Consider the following 19,742-nt stretch of genomic DNA (forward strand, 5'->3'; position numbering starts at 1 on the left):
GTAAATAGGACTGGGGGTCTGAACGGACAGCTCAGAGCTTCTGCTAACTACTATAACCTGTAGGGAATACAATATATGGTTTATACTTGGCATGTAGGTCTCTCACTTATGGCTGGAACAAATTGCGACATGGGGAAGGGGAATGAGCAGGGTCTATGCAAATTAAATACTGTAGTATTTACTATAGTTAAAGTGTGGTGTTTTTGCAGTCATTACTGTCGTATTTACTGCAGGTTTTCTTTCTGATAATACTGTAGTATTTACTCTAGTATTCTACAGTATACTACAACATTCTATAGTAAGTACAACACATGATCAAGGGATACAGGGATTCTATGCAGTATTCTATAGTAAACTGTAGTAGTTTCTCAAGTGGGTAGCATAGGGATGAGGAAGGCCTGTTGACTGTAGGGAGAGGCCTAGTGAGTCAGTGTCTCACTTGCAGTCAAGCTTTAGAGGAAAGACATATACAGCTCACAGCACAGACCAGCTAGGCTGATGTACTGGATCGCTACACACAGAAGGTGTGTGGGGGGGGGGGGGGGCGGACACACACAATGCATATGCTGGGGGGGGGGACTATGCATAGTCTGGGTAGCCATTTGATTAGCTGTTCAGGAGTCTTATGGCTTGGGGGTAAAAGCTGTTGAGAAGCCTTTTGGTCCTAGACTTGGCGCTCCTGTATCTGCTTGCCATGCGGTAGCAGAGAGAACAGTCTATGACTAGGGTGGCTGGAGTCTTTGACAATTTTTAGGGCCTTCCTCTGACACCGCCTGGTGTTAAGGTCCTGGATGTCAGGCAGCTTAGCCCCAGTGATGTACTGGGCCGTACGCACTACCCTCTGTAGTGCCTTGAGGTCGGAAGCTGAGCAGTTGCCGTGCCAGGCAGTGATGCAACCAGTCAGGATGCTCTCGATGTTGCAGCTGTAGAACCTTTTGAGGATCTCAGGACCCATGCCAAATCTTTTTAGTTTCCTGAGGGGGAATAGGCTTTGTCGTGCCCTCTTCACAACTGTCTTGGTGTGTTTGGACCATTCTAGTTTGTTGGTGATGTGGACACCAAGGAACTTGAAGCTCTCAACCTGCTCCACTACAGCCCCGTCAATGAAAATGGGGGAGTGCTCGGTCCTCCTTTTCCTGTAGTCCACAATCATCTCTTTTGTCTTGATTACGTTGAAGGATAGGTTGTTATTCTGGAACAACCCGGCCAGGTCTCTGACCTCCTCCCTATAGGCTGTCTCGTCGTTGTCAGTGATCAGGCCTACCACTGTTGTGTAGTCTGCAAACTTAATGATGGTGTTGGAGTTGTGCCTGACCATGCAGTCGTGGGTGAACAGGGAGTACAGGAGGGGACTGAGCACGCACCCCTGAGGGGCTCCAGTGTTGAGGATCAGCGTGGCTGATGTGTTGTTAACTACCCTTACCACCTGGGGGCGGCCCGTCAGGAAGTCCAGGATCCAGTTGCAGAGGGAGGTGTTTAGTCCCAGGATCCTTAGCTTAGTGATGAGCTTTGAGGGCACTATGGTGTTAAACGCTGAGCTGTAGTCAATGAATAGCATTCTCATGTAGTTGTTCCTTTTATCCAGGTGGGAAAGGGCAGTGTGGAGTGTAATAGAGATTGCATCATCTGTGGATCTGTTTGAGCGGTATGCAAATTGGAGTGGGTCTAGGGTTTCTGGGATAATGGTGTTAATGTGAGCCATGACCAGCCTTTCAAAGCACTTTATGGCTACGGACGTGAGTGCTATGGGTCTGTAGTCATTTAGGCAGGTTACCTAAGTGTTCTTGGTCACAGGGACTATGGTGGTCTGCTTGAAACATGTTTGCAGGCTCAGCCACATCCAATGAGCGTCAGAGCCGGTGTAGTATGATTCAATCTTAGTCCTGTATTGGCGCTTTGCCTGTTTGATGGTTCGTCTGAGGGCGTAGCGGGATTTCTTATAAGTGTTAGAGTCCCCCTCCTTGAAGGCGGCAGCTCTACCCTTTAGCTCAGTGCGAATGTTGCCTGTAATCCATGGTTTCTGGTTGGGGTATGTACGTACAGTCACTGTGGGGACGACGTCATTCATGCACTTATTGATGAAGCCAGTGACTGATGTGGTGCACTCCTCAATGCCACCGGAGGAATCACGGAACATATTCCAGTCTGTGCTAACAAAACAGTCCTGTAGCTTAGCATCTGCGTCATCTGACCACTTCTTTATTGACCGAGTGAATGGTGCTTCCTGCTTTAGATAATCCAGCAGCAAGATCCAGCAGAAATTGGGAGAGTTCAGTACAACAGTTGAAATAATTAGATTAGATAGATCTTCCTTGATGGTACTATTTGTTCTCTCCTGCCAAAGGAAACAAGGAGGAAGGATGATAATAGAGGGGCACAGGAAGGAAGCTATAGCCAGATAACACTGCCATAAATGGTAGAGGAAAAGTATTTGACACTGTTAGCAAAGTAAAGGCCATATCTAGTTCTGTTAACACATTATAGAGGAGAGATGAGAAGAGCTACTTGAGAGGTGGCTCTATAATGATCCCCAACACAAAAGCAAGATTTATCTTTTCCTTTCTTGCTCTGGTATTCATGAGCTGACGATGCCCTGTTGGTTTAAAACAAGCAGATAATGACCGAAAAAGCAATGTCCCAAAGCAATCTTCACCAAATGCTACTCAGATTTGTGTAGCAATTTTTTTTTGAGGCGTTAAGCCAGAGCTGGTGATACAAGAAACAAAATGCCACGTTATACAGACTGATTTATGAATGTTGTATCATGCACGTATGCATCAAGTGCATACCAATAATGCCTGCAAAACACCAGTCATGGTGTTACCGCGAGGTATCGCTGCAGAGCAGTACTCCTGCGCTGACACATCCAGAGAAAACGTTGGAATCATTCTGTGTGATGCTGATGACAGAGAACCCAAGAAGGATACAGGATATATTTGCGAATAAAACTGAATGCACAGCGTTTAAAGTGTCAAACATCAATCATATACGGATGAAATCTTGTTGTTTGGAGGTCGACAATGGGGTAAGTAAACCTGTCTAGGGAATGTTAGCTAGAAAGTAGTCTAGCTAGCTAAGCTAACGACAGTTTTGTTAGCTAGCTATTCCTATTTACAGTGACTTTAGTTTTCATAGCTAACATTGTTGATAACATTGCCGTTTAAAGTTGCTGGCTGCCTGGCTAATGCAAGTCTTCCAATGTTTTAAAACTCGGAACCTTTTTACGTGCTACCCTTTCGTTTTGTAGGTAACGTTAGCTAACTAGCTAATTGAGATTCTATTAAATTACTAGATAGAGGGCTAATGTCATAAACCCTTGAAGTTCCAGAATGGAGTGATATGGCAGCCATATTGGTCAGGGAGATATCCAAAACAGTCTAAATTTAATAAACGACAGTTGAGGCATACTCCTGATTTTAGTTATGCAGAAAAATAAAAGTAAGGCATGTGATATCAAAAATGGTTTAATAGAATTATTGTCAACCTAAAATATTGTCATAGAATTATACGGGTTGTATACCAATGTTTTGTATAAAACAAAGTCGTCGACTCAGTCACATGACTTCGACTCGAGTCTGACTCAAGTAACAAATTTGATGACTTGATAGAAAAGAAAATGACTCGACTTTGACCTGAGATTCATGAATTAAAATGATCTGGCCAGGTTTTGTAATGTTTTGTCACTCATTTTCTGGCACAGAGTATACGTGGATTGACCTCCACAAGCAGCCAGAGACAGTAGCCGCAGCATCGCCCTTGCGCAAAACCTGCAACAGATTGGCTAGTGAAACGCACACGCGGCACTGATTGGACTAGCAAACTGTCAATCATCACAGGTCTGGTGAGCTAGCGAAGCGATTTATGATTTGCTGTGCAACTCTACGATCGAGTGCAGCGCAAACGTCTAATTGTAGGAAGAGACGATTGCCATAATAAATAAATATGCAGCTCCAAAAAAATGTGGTGATAAAAAATATTAACGGTTTACTTTGTAAACTTACCAGCAATGGGGCAACACTTATTATCATAGGCCTACTGGTGTTTTGGTATGTAACAATTGCTTGAACTTGGTAATTTACTTATGAAGCTGGCATTTGGAATTTGTTGTTAAAATGTATTATTACTGTGGCGAAGACGCACCATAGCCTCCTGCGCGGATTTTCACTTGCGCTCTCCAAACTTCTGCCAGTGAAGAACGCTTTTTTTCCGGGTGGGTATAATTTGTGGAACGTTCCAACAGGAATCTGTTCCAACAACTTCGTAAATAAAAAGGTTGCCAACAAACAACGCGTACAAAGTTGTATAGCGGCAGAATAAGATACCGGGTAGGGAGTGGGCTATTTCATTAAGTTTTTCACGCACCGCGTTTTATTCCGAAAAATGTATGTCCTCACTCTGGTAGCCTATGGACAAACATTAAGAATAAGTTACGTGGTGAGTTGGTGCCTATTCGGAAACTAGTTAGCTAGGTGAATTGATCATGCTACTTTGTATGCGTTTGTTGGCAACCTTGTACTTTACGAAGTTTTTGTTACAGATTCCTGTTGGAACGTTCTTACAAATTATACCCAACCCTTTTTCCTGTTGTTGAAACGTTTGCTGTTGCTTTCACACGTTGAAATGCATAGGCCCTATGAGGTAAATCTATATTCCATCGAATACTAAAATGATTGCTAAAGTTTCATAATTCTATCCCCATACCGTGTATTGCAACACGTAGACATTTCTGGTTCTGGTTTGATAAACATACGATCGATACCATTTCATTTAGCCAACCATTAGTTACTCTGCTCTGAGTTGGCGCGATGTGTATATTGCACATGAACGTTCGTAAGACTCATGAGGTAGAAGTTCTGTTTATTTAATTAAATGTATGGTTTCCTTTGTTCATAATTCCCTGGTTATGTCGGAGTTCCATGTATCTGTGGCCTATGTCTCTGTCATGTTTGTTGTGCGTGAACAAATGATTGTTCCATGAATGCATGGTGTTAAAATATCATGAATAATCATTAAGTCTGATTTAAGACGGATGTGGAAATTTCCTTTTACATTTTAGAACCAGTTTATTGGTTGTAATTGATAATTGTATGGTCTTTGGTGCCAAGTGCTTATATAATGTAGGCTTCCTGTTTGAGCTCCTGTTTGATTCGCTTTCCCAGGGGGAGGCTGTACAGTCTTGCCCTCTACCTGTGTCTGTTCAGATAGGACAGGTTAAGCCTGATACAGAGGCTATTGCTGGTGTATATTAGGTGAATCTATTTGTATATTTTGTATGATATGGCGCTTTCACCATTGGATCACCAAGATGTGTAAATAGGTCTACACTCTGAGCATGTTGAGTGTCTTCTGCTGATGTCACGCCCTTATGACTGCTGCAAGGTCCCTATTTTACAATTACATCATCAAAATGTGCTGTAGACAAAATAATCAAAAGGTATGTCTGGTAGACTCAATAAATAAAGATTTGTAGTTGAACAAGGCGTATAGTTTATTTTTTACTTGAGACTTGACTTAAACTTGTGACTGTACTTGACTTGCTCTTAGAATGCACGACTTGGACTTGACTCGAGTCTTGACCCGTTATACTTTGGGCTCATCTTGTGACTTGACACTTGCTTGTGACTCGAATAATAGTGACTTGATCCCACCTCTGATAAAATTGCTTCTAAAATGCATATAAAATTATAAACTAGTATTTGAGGACATGTTTAGGCTATAAGTCAAAGCAAAAACAGTGACAAGCCCCTGAACTTTTAATGGGAGTCTTGCTTGTTTTCAGACAGTGCGGTCGCTCATCTGAGCTGATCCTGCAGCTCTGATGACTGTGCTACGGTTATGTGTCTGTGATAATGCATATTACATGTGTCAATATCTGATCCCTACAAGACATCATAACATGGCATATTAACAATGCCTGAGTACCAATCCTCTGTACCCATATCCTCATGCTTATGGTAGCTCACCTTCATCTATAAAACAGGGAAGATCAAATTCCAAAGCAATAAATGTCAGTACAGCCATATTGACGGATCGAAAAGAACCCACTTTGTCCTTGAGGAGTGTCAAGTGAGAGCGACCCCCCCCCCCCCCCCTTTCTCTTGATGCTTGGCTTGGTGGAACGTAGCCTAGTCCATGTGTCTCTCGTCCTTCTGCTTCTGGTTCATGACTGTTTGCCCATGTGTTGTGTCTTCCACAGATGTTGCCGGTGAGATGGAATATCATGAGAGACCTGCTTCTTTTCGCCAAGCCCGCCTCAACCCCTTTGACCGGGGGGAGGAGGAGGAGGAGGGCGGCCCCCAGGGGGTAAAACCCACCCTCAAGATGGTGAGTTTGACTGGTGCGTTGGGTAGAGCCTAGTTCATTGATGGTCCCAGTATACATGTGAATAGAATGTGAAATGAATTAACACCAGTGCTGAATGTGATTGCCATGTGATGAGAAGAGAATGCAGAGGCAGATTCTGTGTGTTTTGCTCATCTCAGCAAAGGCCTGGAGAATGGATGGGCCGACAACCTGATGACACTGCAGCAGTAGTGCAGTAGCCTGTGTGAAGTCAGTTCATGTTGTCTGTGCAGCCAGGCTGCATCTGCAAGATTAGAGCTGCAACCTGTACGTACCAGAGCAAGCTTTGTCTGCAGAACTATTGTCTGCAAGATGGAAACAATCTATACATTGAAATTATGTGACTGTACAGCTAAACAACAGCATAGACTGAAAGAGGAAGAAGGCTGCTGTTTTTTTCCATCTCTGTTGCTTAATATCTGATTTAGTACCATCTTGCAACAGCGCCCTAACCATTATGAGCTCATCAACAACATAAACTGACCCTGGATCTGTAGTTGTGGGCCAAAAGTAATGAGAGGAACTGAGACAGGAGCATTAGTTGGGACTGTGGTTCAGAACGATTCCTGTAATCATATGCCTACACTTAGCTAGTTTACTAAACACTGTCTAGGCTTCAGCTGCATCTGTCTGCCTCCAGCTCTCTCTGGCAGCCAGCGACTCAGGATATCTTGTCTCTCACTACCATGATGTCATCTGAGGTGTATGCAGGTACAAACAATATGCAGGCGTAGATGGGTAGATTAGCTATGGGTTTACTTGATACAGGCTAACTTGAGACTCCTACCTGCTGAATGTTGTTTATTTGTAATGATATGTTCTGGCTTTAGGTCTATCTGATGAACTAGTCAGTTGTGAGACACCCAAAATGCTTCTTGCCGGGGGTAGACATCTGTTTGTGGTCCAAGCTAACTGTTGATGTAATTGCAAATGTCATGTAGCATCTCTGTATTTTCATAATATATATATATATATATTTTTTTTTTAATGAAGATAGGAGGGGAATCTTGTCCCTCTGGATCTTTAGGCCAAATTGATACGTTTCTTACTGTGTTGAGGCGTCTGTTACAGCCAAAAGTAAAAGCTTTGGGAAGCAGATTTTTATCAGGAAGTGGTCTTTGGTGATGTAGAAGCTTAGAGCTTCAAAGAGGTTAGCCCTCAGCCAATATCTGGTACTGTGTACCCTGGCACAAAACCACACAAAATGGCTTAAAGCCTCTCTCTGGTTCCTCTAAGGCTTTAAATATTTGATCAGTTTACATGCCCCCAGGCCTACCAGCACTCCCTTTGATTTAAAGACTGAAGAGCTGAACTGTGTATGCTCTGGTGCTGAAGTTGGGAGCCGAGATAAACCAAGGAGAACTTTCTTTATCAGATTGTCAGATTGCTTTGATCTGTGTGATTAGTCTGATAATACAGAAACCCACATTTGAATTGGTGTCAGAGAATAAAGCTTCTATCTGGCATGACGTGCCTTTGTACTATAATTCTAAGTTCTTTGTTGTCAAACCCTTTAATGAAGTAGCATAAACGTGTCCCAAATAATTTTACGAAGAAGAATAAGATTATTGCAAATCAGGGACGATAGCCTTTGTTAAATCCAATAGGTGAGGTGGAAATTGGAGCGTAAACTGATGTCTGGCCCACATCCATACCCACATCCGTACAGTGGGACTGTTAGGTTAGTCATATCTGCCTGTTAATCTTGAGGCTGTATAGCCTTAAGTCTGTTACCTAGCAACCTTTAGCACTTCAAAGGCAGTAGTCCTTCCCTGTTTCCCTCTGGTTTTAAACAGAGCACGTATTTGTATAAAAACAGTATCTTGTGACTGCTTTATCCACTCAGAGGGTGAAACTCCTTTTAGACAAATGTGTGTTCTGTAAAAGGTTGTGTGTGAGGTTTAAGTGGGCGTGCGTGAGCTTTACTGTGTGTGTGTGTGTGTGTGAGAGAACAATGCTTACAGTACTTCTTGTCTGTCTTTCCTCAGAGCTGAGACCTGAGCTCTTCTCCTCTAAGAGCAGAAACCAAAGTTTGGACCGAGCCATGGACCTGGGACTGGCAGAGGACCACTTCTCTCGACCTGTCGTAAGAACAATCCTTATACGGCCATTTTGGATGTTGGTGAACCACTGACCAGTCGGTGTGGTTGCATGAAAAGTAATTCTTAGTGAAAACACAACTGTGATGGATACATTTGTCTGTCTATGTGCAGTTTAAATGGCAATCAGTATGTGTTAATGTGAGATTTGGTGCCCGTGTCTGCTCATGCATGGACTTATGTGTGTTTGTGTGTTTTTACTGTATGTCCCCGTGCAGGGCTCGTTTGTAGCGTTGGACATTGAGCAGCTGAAGATAGCCATAGAGGAGTGTAAGAGATTAATCCTGGAGCTGCCTGAGCATTCAGAGAGACAGAAGGACACTGTGGTCAAACTCATCCACCTACGCCTCAAACTACAGGAGCTCAAGGTAAGACCAGGGGAGAGGGGAGGCTGGAGGGAAGTATTGAACTACCCAGAGGCCATGAGTTAAGGGGGAAAGGAATTAGTCATGGGAGGTAGATGGCAGTAGTCATATCTACGTAGAAGAGTCGACCAACAAAAAAAAATTATTCAGAGCACTTACTTGTGAACATGAACTGTGTATGCATGAAAGCCATTCACAAATCATTCACTACCTCTGTAAATGTCAATACAATATTACTGTGTAACATACAGTGCCTTCAGAAAGTAGTCACCCCTTGACTTTTTCCACATTTTGTTGTTTTACAGCCTAAATTTAAATGTATTAAATTGAGATTTTGTGTCACTGGCCTACACACAATAACCCATAATATCAAAGTGGAATTATGTTTTTAGAAATGTTTACAAATTAAATAAAAATGAAAAGCTGAAATGTCTTGAGTCAATAAGTATTCAACCCCTTTGTTATGGCAAGCCTAAATAAGTTCAGGAGTACACCTTTGCTTAACAAGTCACATAAGTTGCATGGACTGAATAATAGTCTGCAATAATAGTGTTTAACATTATTTTTGAATGACTACCTCATCTCTGTATCACACACTGACAATTAACTGTAAGGTCCCTCAGTCGAGCAATGAATTTCAAACACAGATTCAACCACAAAGACCAGCAAGGTTTTCCAATGCCTCGCAAAGAGCACCTATTGGTAGTTGAGTAAGAAAAAAAATCTGACATTAAAATATCTCTTTGAGCATGGTAAACTTATTAATTACACTTTTGAATGTTGTATCAATAAACTCAGTCACTACAATGATACAGGTGTCCTTCTTAACTCTGTTGCCGGAGAGGAAGGAAACCGCTCAGGGATTTCACCATGAGGCAAATGGTGACTTTAAAACAGTTAGAGTTTAATGTCTGTGACAGGAGAAAACTGAAGATGGAACAACAACATTGTTGCTACTCTACAATACTAACCTAAATGACAGAGTGAAAAGAAGGGACGCCTGTACGGAAAAATAATATTCCAAAACATGCATCCTGTTTGCAATAAGGCACTAAAGTAAAACTGCAAAAAATGTGGCTAAGAAATTAACTTCATGCACTGAATACAAAGTGTTGTGTTCTGTTTGCCCCAAACATATCACTGAATAACACTCTATATATTTTCAATCATGGTGGTGGCTGCATCATGTTATGGGTATGCTTGTCATCGGCAAGGACTAGTGATTATAAAAATAAATAAAAAATTGGGATAAAAATAAATGGTATAGAGCTTAGCACAGGCAAAATCCTAGAGGAAAACCTGGTTCAGTCTGTTTTCTAACAGACACTGGGAGACAAATTCACCTTTCAGCAGGACAATAACCTAACACACAAGGCCAAATATACATTGGAGTTGCTTACCAAGACGACATTGAATATTCCAGAGTGGCCAAGTTAGTTTTGACTTAAATCAGCTTGAAAAGCTATGGAAACTTGAAAATGGCTGTCTAGCGATGATCAACAACCAACTTTATTGAGCTTGAAGAATTTTTAGAAGATTGTACAATCCAAGTGTGCAAAGCGCTTAGACTTACCCAGAAAGACTCACAGCTGTAATCGCTGCAAAGGGTGATTCTAACATGTATTGACTCAGGGGTCTGAATACTTATGTAAATGAGAGAATTCTGTATTTCATTTTCAATACATTTGCAAAACCTTCTAAAAACATGTTTTCACTTTGTCATTATGGGGTATTGTCTTTAGATGGGTGAGAGGAAAAGAAATCCATTTAATCCATTTTTAATTCAGGCTGTAACCACAATGTGGAATAAGTCAAGGGGTATGAATACTTTCTGAAGGCAATGTACGTCTTGTTTTGGTCTTCGTGTCCATGTCTCCTCATTTTATGTCAGTCTCTCTCTGTGGTTGTCACATTTTAACTTTAAAAAATCATGTGAAACCACACCTTATAGCTCATGCAGTGTCTGGATTCTGCTGGGATTGCCTGAATTGTTTTAAATATGGGTTGTTTTGGTGTCATTCACACACTGTGAGAATGAGTGGGTTGAAAGTGCTGCAGTGAACTCGTCCAGTTGATTAATAACAGACTGTAGTGTAGGTCTCTGACACAATGCTGTGCTCTTGTGCTGCGTTCTGATTGACTCTGCTCCTTGTCACTCAACAGGACCCTGAAGAGGATGAGCCAAACCTGAGGGTACTATTGGAGCATCGTTTCTCCAAGGAGAAGAGCAAGAGTGTGAAACAGACGTGTGACAAGTGCAGCACTATCATCTGGGGCCTCATCCAGACCTGGTACACCTGCACAGGTGGGAGTGCATTAAAACTAAGCCAAAATGTTCTCGGTGGTAAAACCTCATGGACACTGAACGGTTACAGCTGTATGACTGAACTTGGGTAAACATATGAAAGAGAGCATTGCTAAAGAACCAAAACTGAATAGCGTTCAGTTGCTAGGCAACACTGCCCTCCTGAGACCTTCTGTTCTCCTCTGGTCGACGTTGGCCCTGGTGAATTAATTGAGTTGGAGAGAGAAATTGAATTGGTGTACCGTATGGCCAACTTTCTCTCCAGAATCTTAAGTCACATATTGCATTTTAAAAGGGTAATTTGCTGTTGACTAATATCTCTGTCCCCCTGCCCCTCTCGCAGGTTGTTACTACCGTTGCCATAGCAAGTGCTTGAACCTCATCAACAAGCCCTGCGTGAGGTCAAAGGTCAGCCACCAGTCAGCGTACGAGCTCAGCATCTGCCCAGAGATCGGGCTGGACCGGCAGGACTACCGCTGTGCTGAGTGCCGCATGCCTGTGTCACTAAGTGAGTGTTCAGCCTTTATGAGACCGACTTGATAGCCAATTAGCAGTCAGCACAAATTGAAATATATGGGCATGATGTCTATGGACCCTTGTTGTATTAATAACAAATCACAGTTATAAAAGCAATGCCTAACCTCTGGGTCAATGGCCTTTAGGGCTGTGTGGACATTCTTCTCCTCTCACAGACTAATGTGACTAAACCTACTGTACTGTACAAGATAAACCTGGAGCCCAATAAATGTAGTGTTCCTCTGTGGGGATCTAAAGAGATTTAGCAAAGCACTTACTACAACTCAGCATAGCTGAGAATGACTATCTCATTAAGCATTTAATTATGTTGTGGTTAGGAAAATATTTGTTCTATAATGTGTTTGTGTTGTGTGACAGTGTTAGTTGCATGATCAGTGAGTTGTGTATGACTGTGAGAGTTGTCTCTGAGACAGTTACGTCAGTGAGAGTTGTGTGGCGTGTGTTATAATTGCTCACGGAGCCCCATGCTGCACTGTGTTGTCCTGTAGGGGGCGTGCCCAGCGAGGCCAGGCAGTGTGACTACACAGGCCAGTACTACTGCAGCACCTGCCACTGGAATGACACCGCTGTCATCCCTGCACGCGTCCTCCACAACTGGGAGTTGAGCCACGCAAGGTACCAAAGAGAGAGATGCTAATAGCGCACTGTTTTCCTTATCAATATAGATTTGTTTACACAGAGCCACTTCAACAAACTCTACATTATATTACATGATGTTTACACAACCAGGAACTTCAACAAACTCTACATTATATTACATGATGAGCAGCTGGTAAGAGAATGCACCGCTGTTTCCTTTGGTGACCGTGTAATGGATAAAAATCACTGGAGAACCAGGCCTGAAGCCAGGAATAATAATGATCCTATGATGTTGAGAGCATAGAACCCTATCACAGTGTATCACATGGAGACAGAACACATTAAAACACTGTTGTGTTTTCTTATCGTCTGTGTTTGACTATTTGCATTCTGTGTAGTTCTATCTCTAACAGTGTGTCCCCTGCTCTCTGGTCAGGTATGTCGTTCCTCCATGCGTTACCTGGCCCTGATGTTACCCCGGCCTGTATTGAAACTGAGGGAGGTCAACCCACTGCTCTTCAACTTTGTGGAGGAACTAGTGGAGATCAGGGTAGGTGACATATCAGCAACAGGGACTCTGCATGAATAGTGTGTACTGAATGTTTGTGACATAAATTCATTAAAATGTGGTTTTGTCTTTTTGTACAGTTTTTGGTTTTGTCTTGCACTCCATTTCCACTCCATAAAATGGGATGAAGTCTGGGTTTGCTATAGAACTTGTTTTGGGAGCTCTTCCTTGTCTGTACTATCACGCAGTATACCAGGCTTTTGTTTTCAGGAGATTCTCACCAGTCAGCAGTTCTATTTGTGCCAGTGTGTTTTGTGGTGAGGGATTAGAATACTGAGGCAGATAGACAGCTGTTTCTGTCATTGGGGAGATTGTCGGGCCAGAGAAGGAAAGACACTTGCTTATGGTATATAAAAAATTTGTTCTATGAAATTAGAAATATGGGGTGGGGGGCACATTCAAAAGCGATTTCCCAAAGAACATGTCTGACATTGGCCCATGGAATCAGGGTGTGACTGATGTCTTGTGTGTGAATGTGTTCCTCCCTGAAGAAGCTCCGTCAGGACATCCTACTGATGAAGCCCTACTTCATCACCTGTAAGGAGGCCATGGAGGCACGGCTGCTACTGCAGGTCAGCAACATCCCCGCAATATCAACACATCATCATCCCAACACCCCCACAACATCTTCACCACAGCCATAATATCACATAAATATCACATTCCAATCTCTGTATAAAGGACATAGCATTTGCGTCCAGTGCCTTGCATAAGGGTCTTGCAGCAGTATTTATTGTTAAACAACCCAGAGGAACACATTTTTGCTGAGGTCATGGCTGATAGAATGTGCTGCAACAACGCCACCCTCTGGCCTTTTATTAATAACATACTGATATAAGAATCAAATCAAGTTTAAATTATCACATGCTTCGTAAACAACAGATCGAGACTAAGTAAAATGCTTACTTACGGGCCCTTCCCAACAATGCAGAATAGAATAAGGAAAAACATATATATATATATATATATATATATATAAATCTACACACTACCGGTCAAAAGTTTTAGAACACCTACTCATTTTTATTTTTATAGTGTTTTTTTTATAGTTTTTTTATAGTGAAGACATCAAAACTATGAAATAGTACATATGGAATCATGTAGTAATCAAAGTGTTATATAAAATATATTTATTTGTTTTTGAGATTGTTCAAATAGCCACCCTTTGCCTTGATGACAACTTTGCACACTCTTGGCATTCTCTCAACCACCTTCACCTGGAATGCTTATCCAACAGTCTTGAAGGAGTTCCACATATGCTGAGCATTTGTTGGCTGCTTTTCCTTCAGTCTGCGGTCCGACTCATCCCAAACCAGCTCAATTTGGTTGAGGTCAGGGGGGATTGTGGGGGCCAGGTCATCTGATGCAGCACTCCATCACTCTAATTATTGGTCAAATAGTCCTTACACAGCCTGAAGGGACATTGTCCTGTTGAAAAACAAATGATCGTCTCACTAAGCCCAAACCAGATGGGATTGTGTATCGCTGCAGAATGCTGTGGTAGCCATGCTGGTTAAGTGTGCCTTGAATTCTAAATAAATCACAGACCGTGTCACCAGCAAAGCACCTCCTCCTCCTCCATGCTTTACGGTGGGAAATGCACATGCGGAGATCATCCGTTCACCCACACCACGTCTCACAAAGACACGGCGGTTGGGACCAATAATCTCCAATTTGGACTCATCAGACCAAAGGACACATTTTTACCGGTCTAATGTCCATTGGTTGTGTTTCTTGGCCCAAGAAAGTCTCTTCTTTTTGGTGTCCTTTAGTAGTGGTTTGTTTGTCGAAATTCGACCATGAAGGCCTGATTCACGCAGTCTCCTCTGAACAGTTGATGTTGAGGTGTGTCCGTTACTTGAACACTGTGAAGCATTTATTTGGGCTGGTAACTCTAATGAACTTATCCTCAGTGTCTTCCATTCCTGTGGCGGTCCTCATGAGAGCCAGTGTGCAAAGCTGTCATCAAGGCAAAGGGTGGCTATTTGAAGAATCTCAAATATAAAATATATTTTGATTTGTTTAACACTTTTTTTGGTTACTACATGATTCCATGTGTTATTTCATAGTTTTGATGTCTTCACTATTCTTCTACAATGTAGAAAATATAAAAAATAAAGAAAAACCCTTGAATAAGTAGGTGTGTCCAAACTTTTGACCGGTAATGTACATGTTTATAATAATAGAAAAAAACTATTAACACAAGGAATAAGTACATGATGAGCAATGGATTGGCTATAAATACTGAACAAAAAGTGTTGGTCCCATGTTTCATGAGCTGAAATAAAAGATCCCAGAAATTGTCCATGTGCACAAAAAGCGTATTTCTCTCAAATGCTTTGCACAAATGTGTTAAGGAGTATTTCTCTTTTGCCAAGTTAATCCATCCACCTGACCGGTGTGGCATTATCAAGAAGCTGATTATTACACAGGTGCACCTTGTGCTGAGGGTGATAAAAGTCCACTTTAAAATGTGCAGTTTTGTCACAAAACACAATGCCACAAATGTCTCAAGTTGAGGGAGTGTGCAATTGGCATGCTGACAGCAGGAATGTCACCCCAGAGCTGTTGCCAGAGAATTTAATGTTAATTTCTCTACCAAAAGCCATCATTTTAGAGAATATGTCCAACTGGCCTCACAACTGCAGACCACATGTAACTACGCCAGCCCAGGACCTCCACCTGCGCGATCATCTGAGACCAGCCATCCAAACAACTGATGAAACTGTGGGTTTGCACAACCGAAGCATTTCTGCACTAACTCTCATAAATCATCTCAGGGAAGCTCATCTGCGTGATRGACGTCCTCACCAGGGTCTTGACCTGATTGCAGTTTGGCATCGTAACTGACTTCGATAGCCACTGGCACGCTGGAGAAGTGTGCTCTTCACAGATGATTCCCGGTTTCAACTATACCGGGTAGATGGCAGACAGGCCCCCTGCCGAGGCCCTAGCCCTCACCCTCTGATCCAACAGGTCCCAGACGTGCTCAATGGGATTGAGATCCAGGCTCTTCGCCGGCCATGGCAGAACACTGACATTCCTGTTTTGCAGGAAATCACGCACAGAACGAGCAGTATGGCTGGTGGCATTGTCATGCTGGAGGGTCATGTCAGGATGAGCCTGCAGGAAGAGTACCACATAAGGGAGGAGGATGTCTTCCCTGTAACGCACAGCGTTGAGATTGCCTGCAATGACAACAAGCTCAGTCCGATGATGCTGGGACACACCGCCCCAGACTGTGACGACCCTCCACCTCCAAATCGATCCCGCTCCAGAGTATAGGCCTTGGTGTAACGCTCATTTCTTCGAAGATAAACACGGATCCGACCATCACCCCTGGTGAGATAAACCGTGACTCGTCAGTGAAGAGCACTTTTTGCCAGTCCTGTCTGCTCCAGTGATGGTGGGTTTTTGCCCATAGTTGCCAGTGATGTCTGGTGAGGACCTGCCTTACAACAGGCCTACAAGCCCTCAGTCCAGCCTCTCTCAGCCTATTGCGGACAGTCTGAGCACTGATGGAGGGATTGTGCGTTCCTGGTGTAACTCAGGCAGTTGTTGCCATCCTGTACCTGTCCCGCAGGTGTGATGTTCGGATGTACCGATCCTGTGCTGGTGTTGTTACACGTGGTCTGCCACTGCGAGGACGATCAMCTGTCCYTCCTGTCTCCCTGTAGTGCTGTCTTAGGCGTCTCACAGTACGGACATTGCAATTTATTGCCCTGGCCACATCTGCAGTCCTCATGCCTCCTTGCAGCATGCCTAAGGCACGTTCACGCAGATGTACAGGGACCCTGGGCATCTTTCTTTTAGTGTTTTTCAGAGTCAGTAGAAAGGCCTCTTTAGTGTCCTAAGTTTTCATAACTGTGACCTTAATTGCCTACCGTCTGTAAGCTTTTAGTGTCTTAATCACCGTTCCACAGGTGCATGTTCATTAATTGTTTATGGTTCATTGAGCAAGAATGGGAAGTGGTGTTTAAACCCTTTACAATGAAGATCTGTGAAGTAATTTGGATTTTTACAAATGACCTTTGAAAGACAGGGTCCTGAAAAAGGGACATTTTCTTTTGCTGAGTTTAGGTTGGGGTAATGGTCTTGGTAATGCTAGGCCACATATAAATGTCAATATGCAAGTTATGTGAGTTAATGTGTGACCTTGACGTTACACAGCTACTGTACATTTTGACATGCATACAGTCGTATGTAGGCTTAGTTGTAAGCAGTTATGGTATATGATACATACAGCACCAGAGGGGATTATTCTAGTTCATATGCAAATGTAAAAAAAAAAAAAAAAAAGTATTTAGAAAATATTGTCCCAAGTAAGGGTTTGTTTTTACAAATTTCAGGCAATGCTTTTAGTTATTACATTCTGTTAATTAACATTCAGTTGGTTTAGTCAGTTAACATAATTTAATGGATATGGAAATGTTTCAGTTCCCTCTGTCTCTCTATATATTTGAATCTCCCTTCCCCTCTTAGCTCCATGATCGCCAGCACTTTGTGGAGAACAATGACATGTACTCGCTGCAGGATTTGATTGACATCTCCAGTGGCAGACTCAGCTGCTCTCTCACAGAGATCCACACTACCTTTGCCAAGCACATCAAACTGGACTGTGACGTGAGTTGTATACAGTACTTGTCTGTCACAAAGGTGAGGAAGAACCCGAATCATTCTGGGGAGAAAACCAATGGAGCAGGCAGATGTTTTGCTGAAGCTGTAGAGACCTGTGATACTGACCTGTGCCCTGTCTTTTGCCCTCTCCAGCGGTGCCAAGCCAAAGGCTTTGTGTGTGAGCTGTGTAAGGAGGGAGACATCCTGTTCCCGTTTGACAGCCACACCTCAGTGTGCCACGACTGCTCTGCTGTCTTCCACAGGTCAGTCCCTTATCTGTGGACACCAGAGGAGGCTGATGGGAGGAGCTATAGGAAGATGAGCCCATTGTAATGAATGGAATAAATGAAACGGTATCAAACACATCATACATATGGAAACCACATGTTCGACTCTGCACTTATTCCATTCCAGCCATTACATTGAGCCATTCCTCCTATAGCGCCTCCCACCAGCCTCCACTGGCAGACACCTTTATAAGACATATGTAGTGTTCATGTATAATATCAGTGATTGGTTGACACTTGGCTATTTCCTGTGTGCTGTTTTTCTTTAGGGACTGTTTCTATGACAATTCCACAACTTGCCCGAAATGTGCCCGGATGACCGAACGCAAGCACGATGATCCGCCGTATCTGAAAGACACGTAGCCCTGTCGATCTAACCCTGTCACTGTGACTGACAACCTGTGGGAGTGGCCATGGCACTTTTTCTTATGTTGAGGACCATCAAGACATTTTTATGACACAAACATGACTAGCTTTCCCTCTTGCTCTCTCTCTATTGTTTTGTGGGGATGTTGTTAAGTTACTTTGTTCCAGTTCAGTGGACTACGGAAGATGGTAGCAGGATACTAGAGTTTTATATGATCCGGTAATGAAGTGTTATACTCTGAGACTGGCTGCATTGTATAGCCCACAGAAGCACTAAGCCAATGTTGTACAGTATGTGTGTTACTGTGTGAGAGTACTGTATGGGCATCATGTTGCAGGCATGAATTGCAATGTGGGTCACATAACTGTCTTTACCTCTTAACAATCTAATATCTTTAACTACCCTGAAGTAGGTGTTAAATTCCAAATTCATCTTAACAAATCAATTTAACAAAACTACCATTCACCTACAGGCCTTAACTGGCATTGATAACAAGAGCCAGGTATTTCTAGTGAGGTTAGGTCATAGCTCTTCAAAACTACTTCCCGGTGGGCATGAGGTATTTCACCCCCCTGTTGTGAAACAATGTGTTACGTGATGGACAATGACACTAAAATTGGTTTTGATTTTTTGTTTGAACACCACAAAATGATCTGCCTGAAACACTTGAGAAGAGAACATGTGGTGTGTATGTTATGTCTTAGGGAACTTTAATGCAGTACCTTTTTACAGTAGAATTATTGGGCAGTCATGTAAACAATGTCAAGGAGAGCTCATTATGATGTGCTGATTAACTATATCTTAAGTTGACATTGTGTGCTGAAATGTTTGGAATTCTAATTGAACACTGTGTGCATTTACCCATTGATCAAGTCATCTATTTAACAGTATTGTTGTGGGGTGTTTTGCAGCCCGCCTCAAAGTATGGCACATTCTTTGAGCTGACGAATGATAATTCTGGACACATGAGCGTGTAAATATTTTATGTTGACTGTGTTTGGCTGTGTAATGTATTTCTCTACATAATGATCTTGATAACATGCAAGTGTAATGTTCCATGTGTTAGTGAAAATCCAGATATAAACATGAATTGTAAGGTCATGTGACATTAAGCATGAATAATGTATTCATAAATTCTGTTGTGAGGAGTGTTTTAGCTGACACTGGCAGCCTTTGCCAATGTAGCCCTTGGCTCCAGGCCTGTGGCAGAGGCTAATGCAAATATTACTATGTACCGTGGCCATACTAAATGCTGTTTTGAACAGTGTACCAACAGTAAACTGTATTTTTTTTTTAACTGCTGAGAGAGATTGTTTCTGTCTGATCATCGTGGAAAATGTGACCAGTGAATGAGGAGAATCAAATATCTGGCCCGGGTTACCCTGGTGGCAGGAGTTTGGGCAGGTGTGCGTTCGTTTTGGAACCGGGCTGCCTCCTTGGGGTGAGCCAGGTGCCCCCCACCTCCGTGGTTCAAAGCCCACGGTGAAGTAGGCTCCAAAGAAAAGTGACATAGCCTAGGCTAGATCAAGCACGTGGAGTAAAGAGTAGGATTCGGTATTTTCACATGCACAAGTGATTTTTTTTTTTAAATAAAAATGCTTTATCTGCCTTCCCATCCCAATGAAAACTAGTTAAAAAATTCGAACATATTTGTTATGGACAGGAAATATACATGT

The 19,742-nt window shown here is 42.7% G+C and overlaps 1 protein-coding gene across 1 annotated transcript; it reads left to right on the forward strand.

The window, feature by feature from the left end:
- The first annotated feature begins 3,869 nt into the window (after positions 1–3,869).
- Positions 3,870–19,645, forward strand: LOC111969444 (differentially expressed in FDCP 8 homolog). Its single transcript, XM_070445436.1, is given in 14 exon segments — positions 3,870–4,046; positions 6,197–6,298; positions 6,301–6,324; positions 8,331–8,428; positions 8,660–8,809; positions 10,970–11,111; positions 11,455–11,619; positions 12,137–12,247; positions 12,250–12,263; positions 12,664–12,777; positions 13,287–13,367; positions 17,278–17,418; positions 17,566–17,675; positions 17,969–19,645. Coding segments are annotated over 13 exon segments (1,332 nt in total). The 5' UTR covers positions 3,870–4,046; positions 6,197–6,210; the 3' UTR covers positions 18,063–19,645.
- The last annotated feature ends 97 nt before the right edge of the window (positions 19,646–19,742 follow it).

Source organism: Salvelinus sp. IW2-2015, linkage group LG10, assembly GCF_002910315.2.
Source record: "Salvelinus sp. IW2-2015 linkage group LG10, ASM291031v2, whole genome shotgun sequence".
In the NCBI taxonomy this organism is placed as follows: domain Eukaryota; kingdom Metazoa; phylum Chordata; class Actinopteri; order Salmoniformes; family Salmonidae; genus Salvelinus; species Salvelinus sp. IW2-2015.